The 14,777-nt window shown below is 60.0% G+C and overlaps 1 protein-coding gene across 2 annotated transcripts; it reads left to right on the forward strand.

The window, feature by feature from the left end:
* The first annotated feature begins 264 nt into the window (after window positions 1-264).
* Window positions 265-14,777, forward strand: RNPEP (arginyl aminopeptidase). 2 transcript variants are annotated; one of them, XM_072948841.1, is made up of 11 exons: window positions 265-741; window positions 3,422-3,559; window positions 3,871-4,019; window positions 8,149-8,265; window positions 8,662-8,897; window positions 10,374-10,487; window positions 11,134-11,246; window positions 11,330-11,438; window positions 12,262-12,486; window positions 13,310-13,452; window positions 14,279-14,777. In XM_072948841.1, exons 1-11 carry the CDS (start codon window positions 301-303, stop codon window positions 14,435-14,437), a joined length of 1,944 nt encoding a protein of 647 aa, XP_072804942.1. In that variant the 5' UTR covers window positions 265-300; the 3' UTR covers window positions 14,438-14,777. The 2 variants fall into 2 exon arrangements, with proteins under 2 accessions (XP_072804942.1, XP_072804943.1); XM_072948842.1 differs by lacking the exon at window positions 3,422-3,559.

Raw genomic sequence — 14,777 nt, forward strand, 5'->3', positions numbered from 1 at the left:
TGTGCTGTGGGCGGGGTCTGAGGGGCGGGGCCTGCGGCGGGCCCAGGGCGGTGGCGGGGGTGGGTGGGGGCGAGGTCTGCACAACGGCGCCCGGGGCCCTAGCGAGCAGCCTCGCTTGGTCTGCGCTTAGGAGCGGGGCCTGCGCTGGGGGGAAGGGCTGTGGCGGGAGGGCGGGGCCTGTGGGCGGGGCGGTGGCGGGAGGGGCGGGGCCTGCGCCGAGGCTGCGCTCGGGTCCCTGGGGAGGGGCGGGGCGGGGCGGGGCGGGGCCTGCGGCCGCCCGGGCGTTGGCTGCGCTGGGCGATGGCGGGCGGCGGGACCGGAGCCGGCGGGCGGGTGCTGCGCTCGGCGCTGGCCGAGGACGTGGCGTCGGCCTCCAATTTCCGCGCCTTCGAGCTGCTGCACCTGCACCTGGACCTGCGGGTCGAGTTCGGGCCTCCCGGGCCGGGCCCGGGCAGCCGCGGGCTGAACGGCTCGGCGGTGCTGGAGCTGCGCTGCCTCGAGCCCGGCGGCGCCGCGGAGCTGCGGCTGGACTCGCACCCGTGCGTGGAGGTGACGGCGGCGGCGCTGCGGCGGGGTCCGCGGGGCGCGGGGCAGCCGGAGCCGGAGCCCGAGCCGGTGCCGGTGAGCACGCGGCCCTTCTCGCACTACGGGCAGGCGCTGTGCGTGCACTTCCCGCAGCCGTGCGGCGCCGGCGAGCGCGTGCGCGTGCAGCTCACCTACCACGTCGGCGAGGGACCCGGGGTGAGTGTCCCCTCCCCGCGCCCCTCCTCCGGCCAGCCCTGGTCCAGACGCCCACAGCCCCTCCTGTCGCTCCCGCCTGTCCTCCAGACGTCCCCTGTGCCCCGTCACCGCACCGCCATCCCTGGCCCGCCTGTGCCCCAGGAGCCCACCGCACGCTCCCGGCTCCCTGGACCGCGCAGGTTCAGGAAGTGAGCTTAGGGGCTGTCCCTGCCCGGCCCGGTGGTGAGCCTCTTCCTTCTGCTCTGCGGAGGCCCTGCCGGCGCGGGCTCGTTGCCCTGTGCTGACTCAGCCCTTTGTTCCAGGTGCCCTACCAGGGCGTTGGGCTGAGACAGCTCTGAAACCGGCCAGTTAGTGCGTCCTCTCACGAAGTCCTGGCTTTGGTGCACAGAAGGATTTGAGTAAAAGTGAGACCTGGAATTAGGCTTCTTGGCTTTGTCACTGCTGGTTGACTCTTAAGTCTTAATCGGGAGGAAATCAGAAGGGAAAAGATGTGCCCGCGTCCCTGAGAGTCGCAGAGTCCTCACGAGAGGCCTGGCGCAGCTGCCAGTCCTTTCCTGGGTAGGGTGGGCTCCGAGGCTCACAGCTGGTGCCTGCCTACTCTTGGCATTTGTTGCTCTGGTAGCATTTCCCCTTTTGCTGTTGGAACTTGCTCAAGAGGGCAGTTCTGTTTCCGTCTCTCACCATTCTGGAAATAAAGGAACCACAAAGGAAAAACCCAGGGACCACTAGGGAGACATGACATCTGGGACCGTGTTTGCTCTGTTATGTTCTGGTTCCTGGTTTGAGGCAGAGATTAAATAGGATAACTGGAAAATTTTGAAGAAATATCCAAACTACATAGCTTTTTGAAATATATATATTTTTAAGTTTATTTATTTTTCGTGGAGGTACTGGGGATTGAACCCAGGACGTCATGCACACATTTCTACCACTGAGCTATACCCTCCCTGCCACCTTGCCCCAAACTGCATAGCTTTCCTTTCAGACATGATGGCAGAGATCCACACTTGACAAAGCACTGCCCTTCGCCCTGTGCAGGTCTCCACTGACGGCCTTGCACCTGCTCCTTCTCGTTGCCACCATCCTACTGAGGGCGCTCACCTCCACCCAGACATGGACTCTGTAGTGTATGTCCCGCTAGCCTCCTCCAGACTAAAACAAAAACAGACAGAACTCAAGCAGAGATGATGAGTAAGGAGTCATGGTGGAGGGGATGGTGGTCAGTCTTTATGGACATGAGTCTGACAGAAGTTACAGGAGCTGTCTTTGTTCTGTCTAATGCAGAGCCTGGCACCTCGTGGGGTTCTGCAAGTGTTCACTTTTATTGCCAGCTTGCTACAGTCTTTGCCATTAATAGGATTAAAAGTAAATTTTTTTCAGGGGGAGGTAATTAAGTTTACTTATTTATTTATTTAATGGAGGCATTGGGGATTGAACTCACGACCTCATGCATGCTAAGCATGTGCTCTACCACTGAGCTGGACCCTCCACACTAGGATTCTTTTTTTTTTTTTTTAATTTTTTATTGATTCACAATCACCCCACGGTGTTGTGTCAAATTCCAGCAGGATTCTTTTTTAAGAGAAAAACTGAGCAGGTAGTACAGAGTTCCCCAAGCCCCCTCCACACACAGTTTCTGCTTGGTTAGTTTTACAGTAGGATGCATTTCTTACAGTTGTCGGGCCAGTTTTGATACCTTGGTATTAACTAGAGTCTACAGTGTCTTTGGATTTCCTTAGTTTTTAACTAGTGTCTTTCTGCACCAAGATCCTGTCCAGAAGTCCACAGGCCGTTCAGCCACCACGTGTCCTCGGGCTCCTCTTGGCTGTGGCGGCTTCTCAAACCTCCCTGTGTGGGTGACCTTGGTAGTTTCAAGGAGTGGGGTGCCCCTCTTTTGGAATTTGCCTGATGTTTTTCTTGTGATTAGATATGGGGTTATGGGGTTGGTTGGTTGGTTTGTAATAGACTATTTTTTAGAGCAGTTTTGGTTTCCCAGCAAAATTGAATGGAAGTTCGCAGAGATAAGGGCCATTTTTGTAATGTCGTGTTGAGGGCTCGTAGTGTCAGTGTGACTTGTGATGGCTGTGTTGACCTCTGGCCACCTGGCTGAGGCAGGGCTTGTTGGGTTTCTCCACTGAGATGTTACTCTCTCTCCCCATCTTTCCGTCTGTACTGGACTCTGGAAGGAGACACACACACACACACACACACGACCAGAGAAAAACCCAGCATCCCAGTGTGCCTCCCTTATGCTTCTTAAAAATCAGTCTCAGATGTCTCTGTGTTCAGAGTCCTTCATCCCACCTGTCCAGGTGCACCTCCCACCTCCGTATGGGGCCACATCCCTCCTCACCTTCCTCACGATGCTGCCCGCCTCCTGGAGGACGTCCTCTGCCTTCCTGTCCAGCCACCTCAGTCCTGTCCACTTTCCAAGGCCCAGCCAGGGAGTTTTGCTTCCCTTGAGACCCTCCTGGAATCCTCTGACTCTTCTCCAAACTCTAGACAGCATGTGGGGCTGACATATATCCTCACCCCCACAGTTGTGTCTGTTCTCCAGGGGAACTCCTTTTCGCCATTGGCAGAATTTGGGTACCTGAGAGTCTCCCGTCCAGCCAGCGCCTCCCTCCAGCTGCACTGGGCTCATGCAGGTGTCGATCTGAATGTTCTCGCCTCCTCTCAGGTTTGCTGGTTGGCCCCAGAGCAGACGGCAGGAAAGAAGCCCTTCGTCTACACCCAGGGTCAGGCCGTCCTGAACCGTGCCTTCTTTCCTTGCTTCGACACCCCTGCAGTGAAGTTCAGATACTCTGCTCTTGTGGAGGTGAGGGGCCGAGGGCAGGTGTCCCTGCCCCTGGGATTGAAATGATCGTTTCAGACCTGCCGGGCCTCATTTCAGTTAGTAGTGTACTCCCCGCCCAGGGGGCCTCTGGGAACCTCCTCCACCTGCAGAAATTGTATCTGTGCTCAGTCCCATCAGGTTAGCACAAGTTCAGTTTCATGAAGCCTTCGTGCTTCCCAAGGTGGACTGCAGGTCACCATCAGCACCACGCAGGTGGCGGACCTTCTGCCCTTCCAGCTCAGCAAAAGCAGACTCTGTCCAGGTGAGGTTGCCTAAGGTTTCTCTGTTGTCAGGTCCCAGACGGCTTCACCGCTGTGATGAGTGCTAACACCTGGGAGGAGAGAGGTCCAAATAAGTTCTTCTTCCAGATGTGTCATCCCATCCCCTCCTACCTGGTAGCTCTGGCCGTTGGAGATCTGGTTTCGGCCGATGTTGGACCCAGGTAGGAGACCAGGCCCCTGCAGGCAAGACTGGACTGCCCTCCGAGGCACAGAGGTCTCTGACTGGCCCCTGGACCTGCCGGGGTGGTTCTCGGGGTGGTGGGAGCCTCCCGAGCCCAGGGCCTTTGTGTGGCACAGCACGCCCTCCCCTGTAGTCCCCGTGCCCCCCCAGCCCTGTTCTCACCCTGCGTCTGTGCTGAGCAGGCTCTCCTGGGCCATCTCGCAGAGGCAGATTGGAGCTCGGGCAGTAGTTCAGGAGAGCGACCTTTGTTGGTACCTTTAAGTTCTAAATCACCTTCTAGCAACCATATTTGTTTTTTTTGTGTTTGAACCAAATCTCATTTTCTCTGGCACATAATTCCTAGAACACGTGACCTTGACTTCACGGTCTGCCTGGACAGGAGCGTGGTAGCTCCCATCCCTCTGCCCCGATGCAGAAGCCTGAGCCTGTGGTGACAGGTCCCTCACTGCAGCGGGGGATGGGGTTAGCAGAGATAAATAAGGATTTTTTAAGGTTTCCCAAGAAGAGAAATTTGACCAGGAGTGCAGCTGTTTCCCACTGTTGTCTTTTTTTTTTAGCTAATAGACTTTATTTTTTAGAGCAGTTTCAGGTTCATAGCAGAATTGAGCAGAAGATACAGAGTGCACATAGCCCTCCCCACCCACACATGTATACTCCCCACCCTCAGCATCGCTCATCTGTGTGGCACGTTTGGTACAGTCGCTGAACCAACACGGGCACGTTCTTATCGACCAAAGTCCACAGTTCACATTAGGCCCATTGTTGTCTTCTCTCCCCGCGTAACCTGGTATAAACAGGAAGCTGTCCTCCCCTCCAGGCTCTGCGCTCCCGGACACACAGGGTCTGTTGCCAGCCTCTGGCTTTGAGCCGGGCGTAGCAGCATCCCCTGCATCGTGGTCCTCTGTCCGCGGGTCAGAGAGTGATCAGTGTGGCTGCGGTGGTGTCTGCTTCCAGCCACACACTCAGAAGAGAACCAGTCTGGAGAGAGAAGGTCCCTTTCCTGGTGGACAGGGTATAGGTGCCCAGAGGCACGTCAGCTGCCAGGAAACCGGACAAGCAGAGGAATGATCTTAGGGTGCTTACTCTTGCTACGGTTCTATGAGTAACAGGATGAGCTCCTGGTGGAAATGAGGGAGCAGTGGTTTCTGAACACACCAGGCCACCGCACTTTATTTGAACCCTCTGTGCGAAAGTGAAGACAGTAGGTCAATCCAGGGACAGAACCTGGGTAACGGGCCCGATGGCCTACCCCTTCCCCTGTCAGGTGGACGGTCCTCGCCCCCCGGGTGGGTCATATCGTAGGGTCTTATGGGGGTTTGTGAAGCAGGAGGGTCTCCTGGCAAAGCAGGCCCCCAGTTTCAGTCCCTGTTGCCACAGGAGGAGAATTCTGGGAGAAGAGATGGGTGAACGTTCCCCACCGGCCTCCTGTATGTTACCTTTTCTAATCCTCACAAAGCCGTGGGAGGTGCTGTCTCCAGTTTGCAGATGAGCAGACGGAGGCTTTGGTGAGAAGGTGTGAGCACCACCACAGGGCTGGTGGGACTGGGATTCAGATTCCAGGGTTTCTCCTGCAAACCCAGTGCTTTTTGCCCTAGAATCCTGGCGGTGAGATTCCAGGCTGACTGTGCGTGTACTAATTGCTTCTGACGGCATCCATGTTCTGGGGGGATGGTCTGGGTCCCCGCTTGCCCGGCCTTGATGCTCTCGCTGCCGACGGCCGGCACGCAGGGCCGGGGACTTGGCTAACTGCGGGCCCGCGGGTGGCGGTGCGGCTCGCTGGGCGGCTCCCACAGGCCTGCTCCGGCGCCCTTCCTCCACGCAGACCTCCCGGCTTTGGGCTGGCCTGGGCCTTCTCCACCCCCACCTCCTCCCCCGACTCACGCCGGGTCCCAGGGCTGGGACACGGGCGTCGCGTCGCTGAGGACTGGGCTGGATCAGGAACTCGCGACAGCTTGGCCCTGCAGCCCTCTGACCCCCTGCTGGCCTCTGCCCTGGGGCAGCCCCACTCCCACCAGCTCCCCGTCCCCGCCCCTCACGCCCTGGGCAGCCGGCCTCTCCTGCCCGGCTTCCGTCCTGCCCAGGCGTGACTGCTCATCTCTCAGCGACGCCCAGGCCCCGTGCTGTGTCCTGCTGTGCGTCTGGCCGGGGTCCTGCAGCCCCCTCCCCGCTCTGCGCCGGGGCGTTGGAGAGAGGGAGACTGCGCACGCCCTGGGACGGAAGGGCAGGCAGCAGAGACGCTGGAGAGGTTTCCGAGGGGCACGCGGCAGACGCAGTCTTCACCTCACCCTGCTCCGTGGCTCAGCAGGCCTCCCACCTCCCTAAACGGAGACTTGACCCAGGTCCTCAGGGCTCCGGTTCCGACCCCGGCCCACACGCCAGGCGGCTGGTCTTGTCTCTGCTCTGTTGGGACCTTCAATCTGTTAGGGGCGATTGTGTCCTGCACGCCCAAGGTCCCCGCAGTCTGCTCTTGTCCTCCCTTCCCTCTGGATTCTGATGAGGGCCCTTCCTTCCTTCTGTTCGGGGCAAATTTTTTCATCTGAGCTGTTGATCAACCATCACTTACCCTCCATTCAAACCTGCAGCCCAACTGCCTCTTCCCTTTCAGCCCCCGAGCATGACGTCTCGTAGCTCTGAAAAAAAGCACAAAACACACCCAAAACCTCACTGAGCCCACGTTCCGCTCTGGCCTGTACTCACCCCCTCTCCCCACTTCCACCCATTGGAGTCCAGCCCCCTGCCTCACTGACTCTCCTGGACTGAGGGCATATGGACGCCTGGTGGACACAGGACAGCCCTTCTGCCCTGCGCCTCACCTGCCTCTGTCCACCTACCTCTGCCTCCGTGATGCGGCCGTCCTGGTTGTGGTCTCCTTGCGGGTCTCCTCCGCCCACCCCCGAGTGTGGGTGCCCCATGGGGCCTGCCCTCGCCCCCCTGCTTGTCCTGGGGAAGCTCACGCCCTGTTGTCGTTGGCCTGGTTTCTGTGTCCTGCGGCCACAGTGATCACCCCCGAATGTGTCACACAGCACTTGAAGCCCTGTGTGACCCGAGCTTGTTGGCCTCTCCCACCCCCAGCCCGCCTTTCCCTCACCCCATCTTCCCGTGTCCTGGTCTCGCACCAGCCCGCCTTGCCGTCTGTCCCTCGATTAGGAATGTCCATGTGAGGAGCGGTCCACTGAGCATCTGGGGCCTTGGCTGGACGTGGGCTTCGGCTGCAGGGCCCGGAGTCCGCGGGTGGTCTTGGTCCCTCCCGTCCCCTTTCAGCCTTGACTTTGCGTCAGACTGGACCCTCTTCATTCCTCCCACCCCTTACCTTTGCTTTCTCATCTTTTTGCTCTGGAAATATCATGATTAACTTTTTTTAATGGAGGCACTGGGGATTGAACCCAGGACCTCATGCACGCTAAGCACACACTCTAACATGGAGCTGTTCCCAACCCCCTCTCATAATTGAACATTTCTGATCGGAAGTTGGGAGAGTGATGCACTGAATACCTGTCTGCCCGGCCACATTGCCGGAGTAGTTCCAGCTTTGTGTGCGTTTGCTTTTGTTTCGCTGGACCGTTAGGTGAACCAGCCTGCTTCTCCAAGGAGCGAGGCACTCTCCCTCATGGCCGCAGGACCACCGGGGCGCCTGAGACAGTCAACGCTTTTCCATCAGCATTAACTGGATTTTCTCTAAAGTTTCTTTCAGTTCCAGAGGTTAGGTCGTGAAAGTCTTTTCACATTGCGGGGAAGTGAGGTAAACCGGTGTCTCCTCCGCCAGCCACTGTGGGAAGCAGGGCTTCCACACCCTCCTCCTCTCTTCACCGTGCCTCCCACAGATGAGGAGACTGAGGCCTGGAGGGCTGCGTAGCTTTTGCAAGGCTGCGGTCAGTGTTGGTGTCGTAGGGCAGGCAGGCCACCGCCCTGGGCTGGCCTAGGGTCCTCTGGCCCCTCAGGTGTAGTGCACTCTCCGGGTCGGTGTGGGTGGCTGGCCTCTCCTGTCCCCGGGGCTGGCCGCAGTTTCACGGTCGTCGGCCTGGTGTGAGATGGAGGCCAGTTTCTGCAGGTGCTGCGGGGCTGGTCCCCGCCATGAGCACAGCACCCCTTCTCTGCGCCCTCGTGTCCAGGAGCCGGGTGTGGGCCGAGCCCTGCCTCATCGCGGCCGCCAAGGCGGAGTACGACGGGGTGATAGAGGAGTTTTTGGCAACGGGAGAGAAGCTTTTCGGACCCTACGTTTGGGGCAGGTGTGGTGTCACATGGATCTGATGTCTCTGTGGTTGAACTGAGCGGCTCCCCCATGCTGGGCAGGGCCAGGGAGGGGGAGGAGACAATCCAGGCCCTGCTGGTGGAGTTGTGGTCCGGGAGGGGCTCGGGGAGGCGGGCTGTGGGTGTGGGGAAGGTGCCTGGGGTTTGCTGTTGGGGGGTTGGCTGATGTGACCTCCCGCTGCAGGAACAGCCCCACACCCCGTTCCCTCTCTGCCATCTTCCGACCCGAGGTCCCCAAGGCCCTACTGGGCCCCAGGGAGCCGGGGTGACAGGGCTGACCACGTCCCCATTGAGCAGGCCGGGCCCACGCCCTGGGCGGAGGCGGGGTGGCCCTGGAGCTGCCCGTGACCTCCCATGACCTCCCGCTCCGGCAGGTATGATGTGCTCTTCATGCCCCCGTCTTTCCCATTTGGGGGCATGGAGAACCCCTGCCTGACCTTCGTCACCCCCTGCCTGCTGGCGGGCGACCGCTCCCTGGCCGACGTCATCATCCATGAGGTGTCCCACAGCTGGTTCGGGAACCTGGTCACCAACGCCAACTGGGGGGAGTTCTGGCTGAATGAGGGCTTCACCATGTACGCCCAGAGGAGGATCTCCACCACCCTCTTTGGTGAGCCCCTCCTCGGACCTGCCTCCCACCCCCGGCCTGCGAGGCTGGCACCGTCTCCTTGTGGGGTTTGGGGGTCCGCATGGGCACGGAGGGAGGTGGTGGGAGTGCAGAGAGCTGGGGGAGAGGCCCGGGGCTGACTCGAGACCGAAGTTCTGCCTGAACGGATCCCCCTGACTGCCTGTCACTGGTCAGGGGAGCTGTGGGGAGAGGGCAGCCCAAAGTGGACAGTTGTCTCCAGGAACAGCGGGGAAGGTGCCTCTGTGGTGCTGAAGCCACTGGGTGCCCTGTTCTCCCTCAACGGCCGACACCCGGCCAAGCCGCCGGGCTGTTCACCTGGACGCTGGCTCATTCTGTGAGTGATCCCGGGAGCGCTGTGAGCCTTCCCCGCCACGGGCACCTGTGTGCCCGCTGCTTGCCGACTCTGTGGCAGCCGTGGGGAGCGGGTCTAGCTGCTTCTGTTAACACGCGGCTCACCGTGACTCTAAGAAGCGCGCCCCAGCTGCGGGGCAGGTGAGGACACAACTCAGGTTGAGCCCAGCTCAGCCTCACCGCCGTCTCGACTGCAAACCCACCGCGTGTCAGGTGCTTTAGCAACGTGGCAGCTGTAGTCTCTGATTTCTCTGCCCCACATGGAAAAGGGCACACAGAACACTGACCTGTAACCTTACCATGCAGAGATAGTCAGTGGATGTCCCTTCAGACGTTCCGTGTTTGTGAATCATCAGACCATACACGGTTTTACAACTGCCTTTTCTCCCGAACTTAATGAAGTTGGACGTTTCCCCAGGTCATTACGTTCTCTTCTGCAGCTGCGAAGCATGGACACTTTGTATTTATTCGCTCTCCAGTTGTTAGGTTGTGTTCAGTTTTCCGATGAAATAGTGTTCAGACAAACATCTTTATGTTCGTCTTAGGCTATTTCAATAAAGAGAAATTCCTAGAAACATATGTCAGGACCCGAACACTTCAAAGGCTTTTTGGCACACGTTGTCTCTGCTTCCCAGGAAGTGTGTCGAGATGTCTCGCTCCAGCCAGAGCCCTTGTGAGTGTCTGAGGCAGCCGCCGAGAGTCCTGCAGGCAGATGTTTCTGTCCACTGTGCAGATGAGGGAACCGAGGCTGAGCGGGGTCAGGTCGCTTGCCCAGAGTCAGGGCCTCTTGAGAGCGATGGTGGCTGGTTCACGTCTGTCCCCTCCCCTCGCCGCCCCCTCAGTGACTATTAGAGCTGGAGGGAGGCGGCCCGGGAGAGTCTTGGCTGACGTTTCTCCAGTCTGAGAGGAAGTCGGGGTAAACATTCCGCTTGTGGAAGATCAGTTACCGTCTCTAAAAAGGAGAACACGTTGCTGGGGAAGGCCGCAGTCGGAGGGAGAGGTGTGGTGGGGGAGCCTGGGCCCCACCTGCCCACCCGTGGTCCCCACTTCTCGGGGCCACGCAGGAGGACGTTCCTGGGGTGGCACCAGCCGCTGTCTCCTGTGCAGGGGCCGCGTACACCTGCTTGGAAGCCGCGACGGGGCGGGCTCTGCTTCGGCAGCACATGGACCTAACGGGCGAGGACCACCCACTGAACAAGCTGCGGGTGAAGATAGAGCCAGGTGGGTTGGGGTGGGGCCCCCGTCAGGTTCAGCTTCTCATGTGCTCTGAGCACACGGATGCTGGCCTTCGAGGGAGGAGCCCCTGCAGTGACTCCGCGGGTCTGGGTCCCCGTCCCTCTTGGGCTGTTTCCGCCCCACTCCCGCCGTCCCGTTATCCTTACTGGGCGGAGGGGTGACTGAGCGCCAGAAGAGCTCAGTGACTTGTCCGAGGTCATGAATTTCTGTTTCCTAACATTTTTTGTTAGTTCCATGTGTGACTGACTTAAATGTTTTTGTGCAGTTGAAGCTCACGTGCCGGGCTCTGCCGACTCTGAGCGGGAACTTCTTTCTCATAGGCGGGTGGTTGGTGGGTGTTGGTCTAGAACGCCTGTAGAACCCCCGCGGCTCCAGGAGGGCGGCTGCGCGTCCGTGAGACCAGCGGGGCTGGAGGAGGCGCAGGGCCAAAGGAGCCCACCGAGCACAGCGCCCTCGGGGATGAGGGAACCCGCCGGGGCCCCGGGGCTGCCTTCTCCGTCTCGAAGGGCCTGGAGCGAAGCCCAGCTGGGTCTGGAGACTTCCCTGGCCTCGCTGTCCCCTCGCTATCCCTGGGAAGCAGAGCTCCCGGCTCTCCCGAGGCTGCTCTTTGCATCTGGATCTCTCCCTGCAGGTGTTGACCCGGACGATACGTACAATGAGACCCCCTATGAGAAAGGCTTCTGCTTCGTCTCCTACCTGGCCCACCTGGTGGGCGACCAGGGCCAGTTTGACAGCTTCCTCAAGGTGCAGTCAGCTCAGAGGGGAGGGGAGCAGGGGGGAGGAGGGGCCTGCGGACCGGGCGCCTGAACACGCCTCCCTCCTCACAGGCCTACGTGGATGAATTTAAATTCCAAAGTATCTTAGCCGATGACTTTCTTGAGTTCTACTTGGAATATTTCCCTGAGCTGAAGAAAAAGGGGGTGGATTCCATCCCAGGTGAGCAGAGGACCTGGCTTGTAGGTTATCGCCAAGGGAGGGTCTGACTCACACTTGGGGAGACCTGGTGCCAAGGGTGGGGGTCTGGGCAGTGGCACTTTGGGGCCAGCGTGGGTCTTGGGCTCTGTTCGACACGAAGAGCTTTGCTCACCTCTTCCACTCCCGTCTCTGGACGCACGTGGTCAGTGTGTCCCTGTGCTTCCTGAGGGAGGCTGGAGCGCGTCCTGTCCTGGGCCGCTCCGTGGTTGGCTTGCCCGTTGGCTCCCCAGCCGCCTGGGGTCGGGCCAGCCTGCTGGCACTGCCCTCTGGTTGTAGGGTGTGGGTCTGCAGCTCGTGACATGTAAGTTGCGAGGCCGTGTGCTAAACTCTTACTGTGCGTTTGATCCTCACAACTGCCAGCCACGCCAGGGCCTCTCACCCCGAGGCACAGAGAGGGCCATAACGTGCGCACGGCCCCCAGCTGGTCGGGCAGAGCAGGGGCAGGACCCCAGGCCGCGGGGCCTGGAGCCCAGGGGCACTGGCACCGGGTGGTTCCGGGCATCAGAGCTGGGCCGCACCCATGCCGTGGTCCTGATGCACCAAAATGACTGGGGGCCCAGGACACCCTCACAGTGGAAGGGGCAGTGGGGTCCACTGGGACAGTGTGGGCATCGCTGTAAGCAGGGCCCCGCAGAGCGGGTGGCTGTGTAGGAAGCGGTGTAAGTTCTAGAGGGAGCCTTTGGGATGTGGAGAGGCAGGCAGAGGGTGAGGTCCTGGGAGCTGCTGGGGTGAGCTGCCCTGGAGCTGCCGGGAACTCTGGCCTCTCTCCCCTCCTGCCAAACAGGGCTTGAGTTTGATCACTGGCTGAACACCCCGGGCTGGCCCCCCTACCTCCCTGACCTCTCTCCCGGGGACTCCCTCATGAGGCCGGCTGACGAGCTGGCCCAGCTGTGGGCGACCGCGGAGCTAGACCAGAGGGCCATCGACGCTGTGTCCATCTCTGCCTGGAAGACCTACCAGCTGGTTTACTTCCTGGATAAGGTTCTCCAGAAGTCCCCTCTCCCCGCCGGTGAGAAAGAGTGGATTGTTTCTTCAGCGGTGAATCGGGCCCCTGGCATGCGCAGCTTTACGTCAGGCGCTGGAGGGAGACAGGCGCCTCCGCAGGTGGCTGTGGGTGGGAGTGGGGGGTGGGCAGAGGTCCTCGGCAAGGAGCGTGTCCGAGCAGGGAGGGTGTAGCTCAGCGGTAGAGTGCGTGCTTAGCATGTTCGAGGTCCTGGGCTCAACCCCCAGTTCTTCTGTAAAGAGGGAAGACGCCCTCAGCTTCTGCAGCTGGTCCTTCTAGGTGCCGCGTGTCTGCTACGGCACGTGACCCTTGTGACCACTCTGGGTGCTGTGACCGTGACCCCCGGGCTGGAGGGTGAGCCCAGACACAGACCACGCAGCCAGCAGCTGTGGGGCTGGGGCCTGGAGCCTGGAGCCACTTGGCTGAAGCTCTTAAACACTAACGCTCACTTCTGCTCCACCAGAAGTAATACTCACCAAGGAGTGAATTCTAAAAAACGGTTAGAAAAACCAAGGTGATTTTCAGCAGGTTGCTGGTGGGAGGAAAATTGGGGCAGGATATTTTAGAGGGACACACGAGCTTTAATCTGGGAAGGAAGACGGGTGATGGCAGAAGATACGTAGTAACACGAAGGGAAGTTTGGTGGAAGAACCTGAGGAATCACGGCAAGTGTGGGACAAGGTCACCGTTTTAGGCGCAAAGAGGCGAGTCGGGTGGGTGGTCGGAAGCCTCCTTGAAGTTTCTGCTGGTGCCCTCGGAGGGCCTTGGGCGGACACCGGCCTTCTCAGCTTTGCCAGGAAGTCGTTAATGACCTGTTTCTTTTCTCCAGGGAATGTGAAAAGACTTGGAGAGACATATGCAAAGGTCTCAAATTCCCAGAACGCAGAGCTCCGGCTGCGGTGGGGCCAGATTGTCCTTAAGAACGACTACCAGGAGGATTTCTGGAAAGTGAAGGAATTCCTGCAGAGCCAGGTGGGTGCCCCCACCTACGGGTCCCCCTGGGCACATGGCGGGGAGCAGTGGTCCTGTGGGTGGGGCTGCCCTAGGGGAGAGGAGCCGCAGCCTGGGAACTTTCTGCAGATCAGCTGGCGAGGCCCGAGGGGAAAGAGCCGGTCGGTGCTGACCCGAGGCTGGGAGGGCGGGAGAGGGAGGGTCATGGGTGAGCGGTGCTGGTCTCTGGGGAGAGGGTGCTGGTCTCTGGGGAGAGGCCGGGACAAGCTGAATGCAGGGGAGATTACAGGCTCCTGCTCCTGGGGAGGGGCCCGCCCGGCTCTCCGGATGAGCATCCAGAGATTCCAGAGCAGGGTGGGAGCCGGGCCGCGGACAAAGCGGCGTTCAGATTCCCACACTTGCTCGCAGGCACCTGTTCACAGGTCTCCTCCAGCCTCTGGGGGTTAGGACCTTATGGGGTGGCTGTGCAAACGTGTGGATTTTCCAGTGCTTGGCTGCCGCAGGACCTCATGCGGTCCTGTGTTGGGGGCTGTGGCCTCTCCTGCGTGCTGTTGACTTGCTGGCTGACCACTTACAGCTTTCTGAGAGTTTGGGGTCTCTCCCACGTGCCAAGCCCCCAAACTGGTTTTGTCGAGCATAGACCTTCCCAGGCAGGGGGGGTGCCGAGACGTCCATGCGGGTCTTTGGCCTCCAAGGAGATCCCAGGACGCTGGTCTTCGCGTCTGGGACGCTCCTTGCTCCAGCGCTGGCACCCGTATCCCTTTTGGCACGTGACCACGACGGTCCAGGAGCGCAGTGCTGGGGCACAGACCCTGGGTGGGCTGACGGCTGTGCGCGCCTCTTGCAGGGGAAGCAGAAGTACACCCTCCCGCTGTACCACGCCATGATGCGGGGCAGCGAGGCCGCCCGGGCCCTGGCCAAGGAGACCTTTGCTGCCACTGCCTCCCAGCTCCACAGCAACGTCGTCCACTACGTGCAGCAGATCGTGGCGCCCACGGGCACTTAGAGGCCCCCGCGACGGCCTCTGCCTCGGCCGACTTGGCAGCTCCGCAGCCATAGCTCCCAGTGCCGGGTCTCGCCAGCTTCGTGAGTTCACAGCCCCAGGATAGGCAGCCTGTTCCCTGGGCCTCTGCTCCGACCTGAGACCAGGGGACCGCATAGGGCAGTTCCCTCGGGCAGGCCCAGCCGCTGGCGCTGGCAGGGGCCGTCTCCCCCCCACCTGGGTCTCAGGAGGAGCAAGAAGGATTTTCTTTTCTTTTTGCTGATTCTCTCAGTACTGTGCAAAGCGCTGCATTCCTTTTTGAGGTTTAATCATGATTTTAATAAATATTTTTGAGTGAAAAGTC

This window comes from Vicugna pacos, chromosome 23 (genome assembly GCF_048564905.1).
Source record: "Vicugna pacos chromosome 23, VicPac4, whole genome shotgun sequence".
Taxonomy (NCBI): Eukaryota; Metazoa; Chordata; class Mammalia; order Artiodactyla; family Camelidae; genus Vicugna; species Vicugna pacos.

Coding starts and splice junctions, on each gene's coding strand:
- RNPEP (XM_072948841.1), top strand. CDS start 301: ATGGCGGGCGGCGGGACCGGAGCCGGCGGGCGGGTGCTGCGCTCGGCG. Junction 8,266..8,661: donor GGACCCTACGTTTGGGGCAG/GTGTGGTGTCAC, acceptor CCGCTCCGGCAG/GTATGATGTGCTCTTCATGC. Junction 13,453..14,278: donor AGGAATTCCTGCAGAGCCAG/GTGGGTGCCCCC, acceptor CGCCTCTTGCAG/GGGAAGCAGAAGTACACCCT.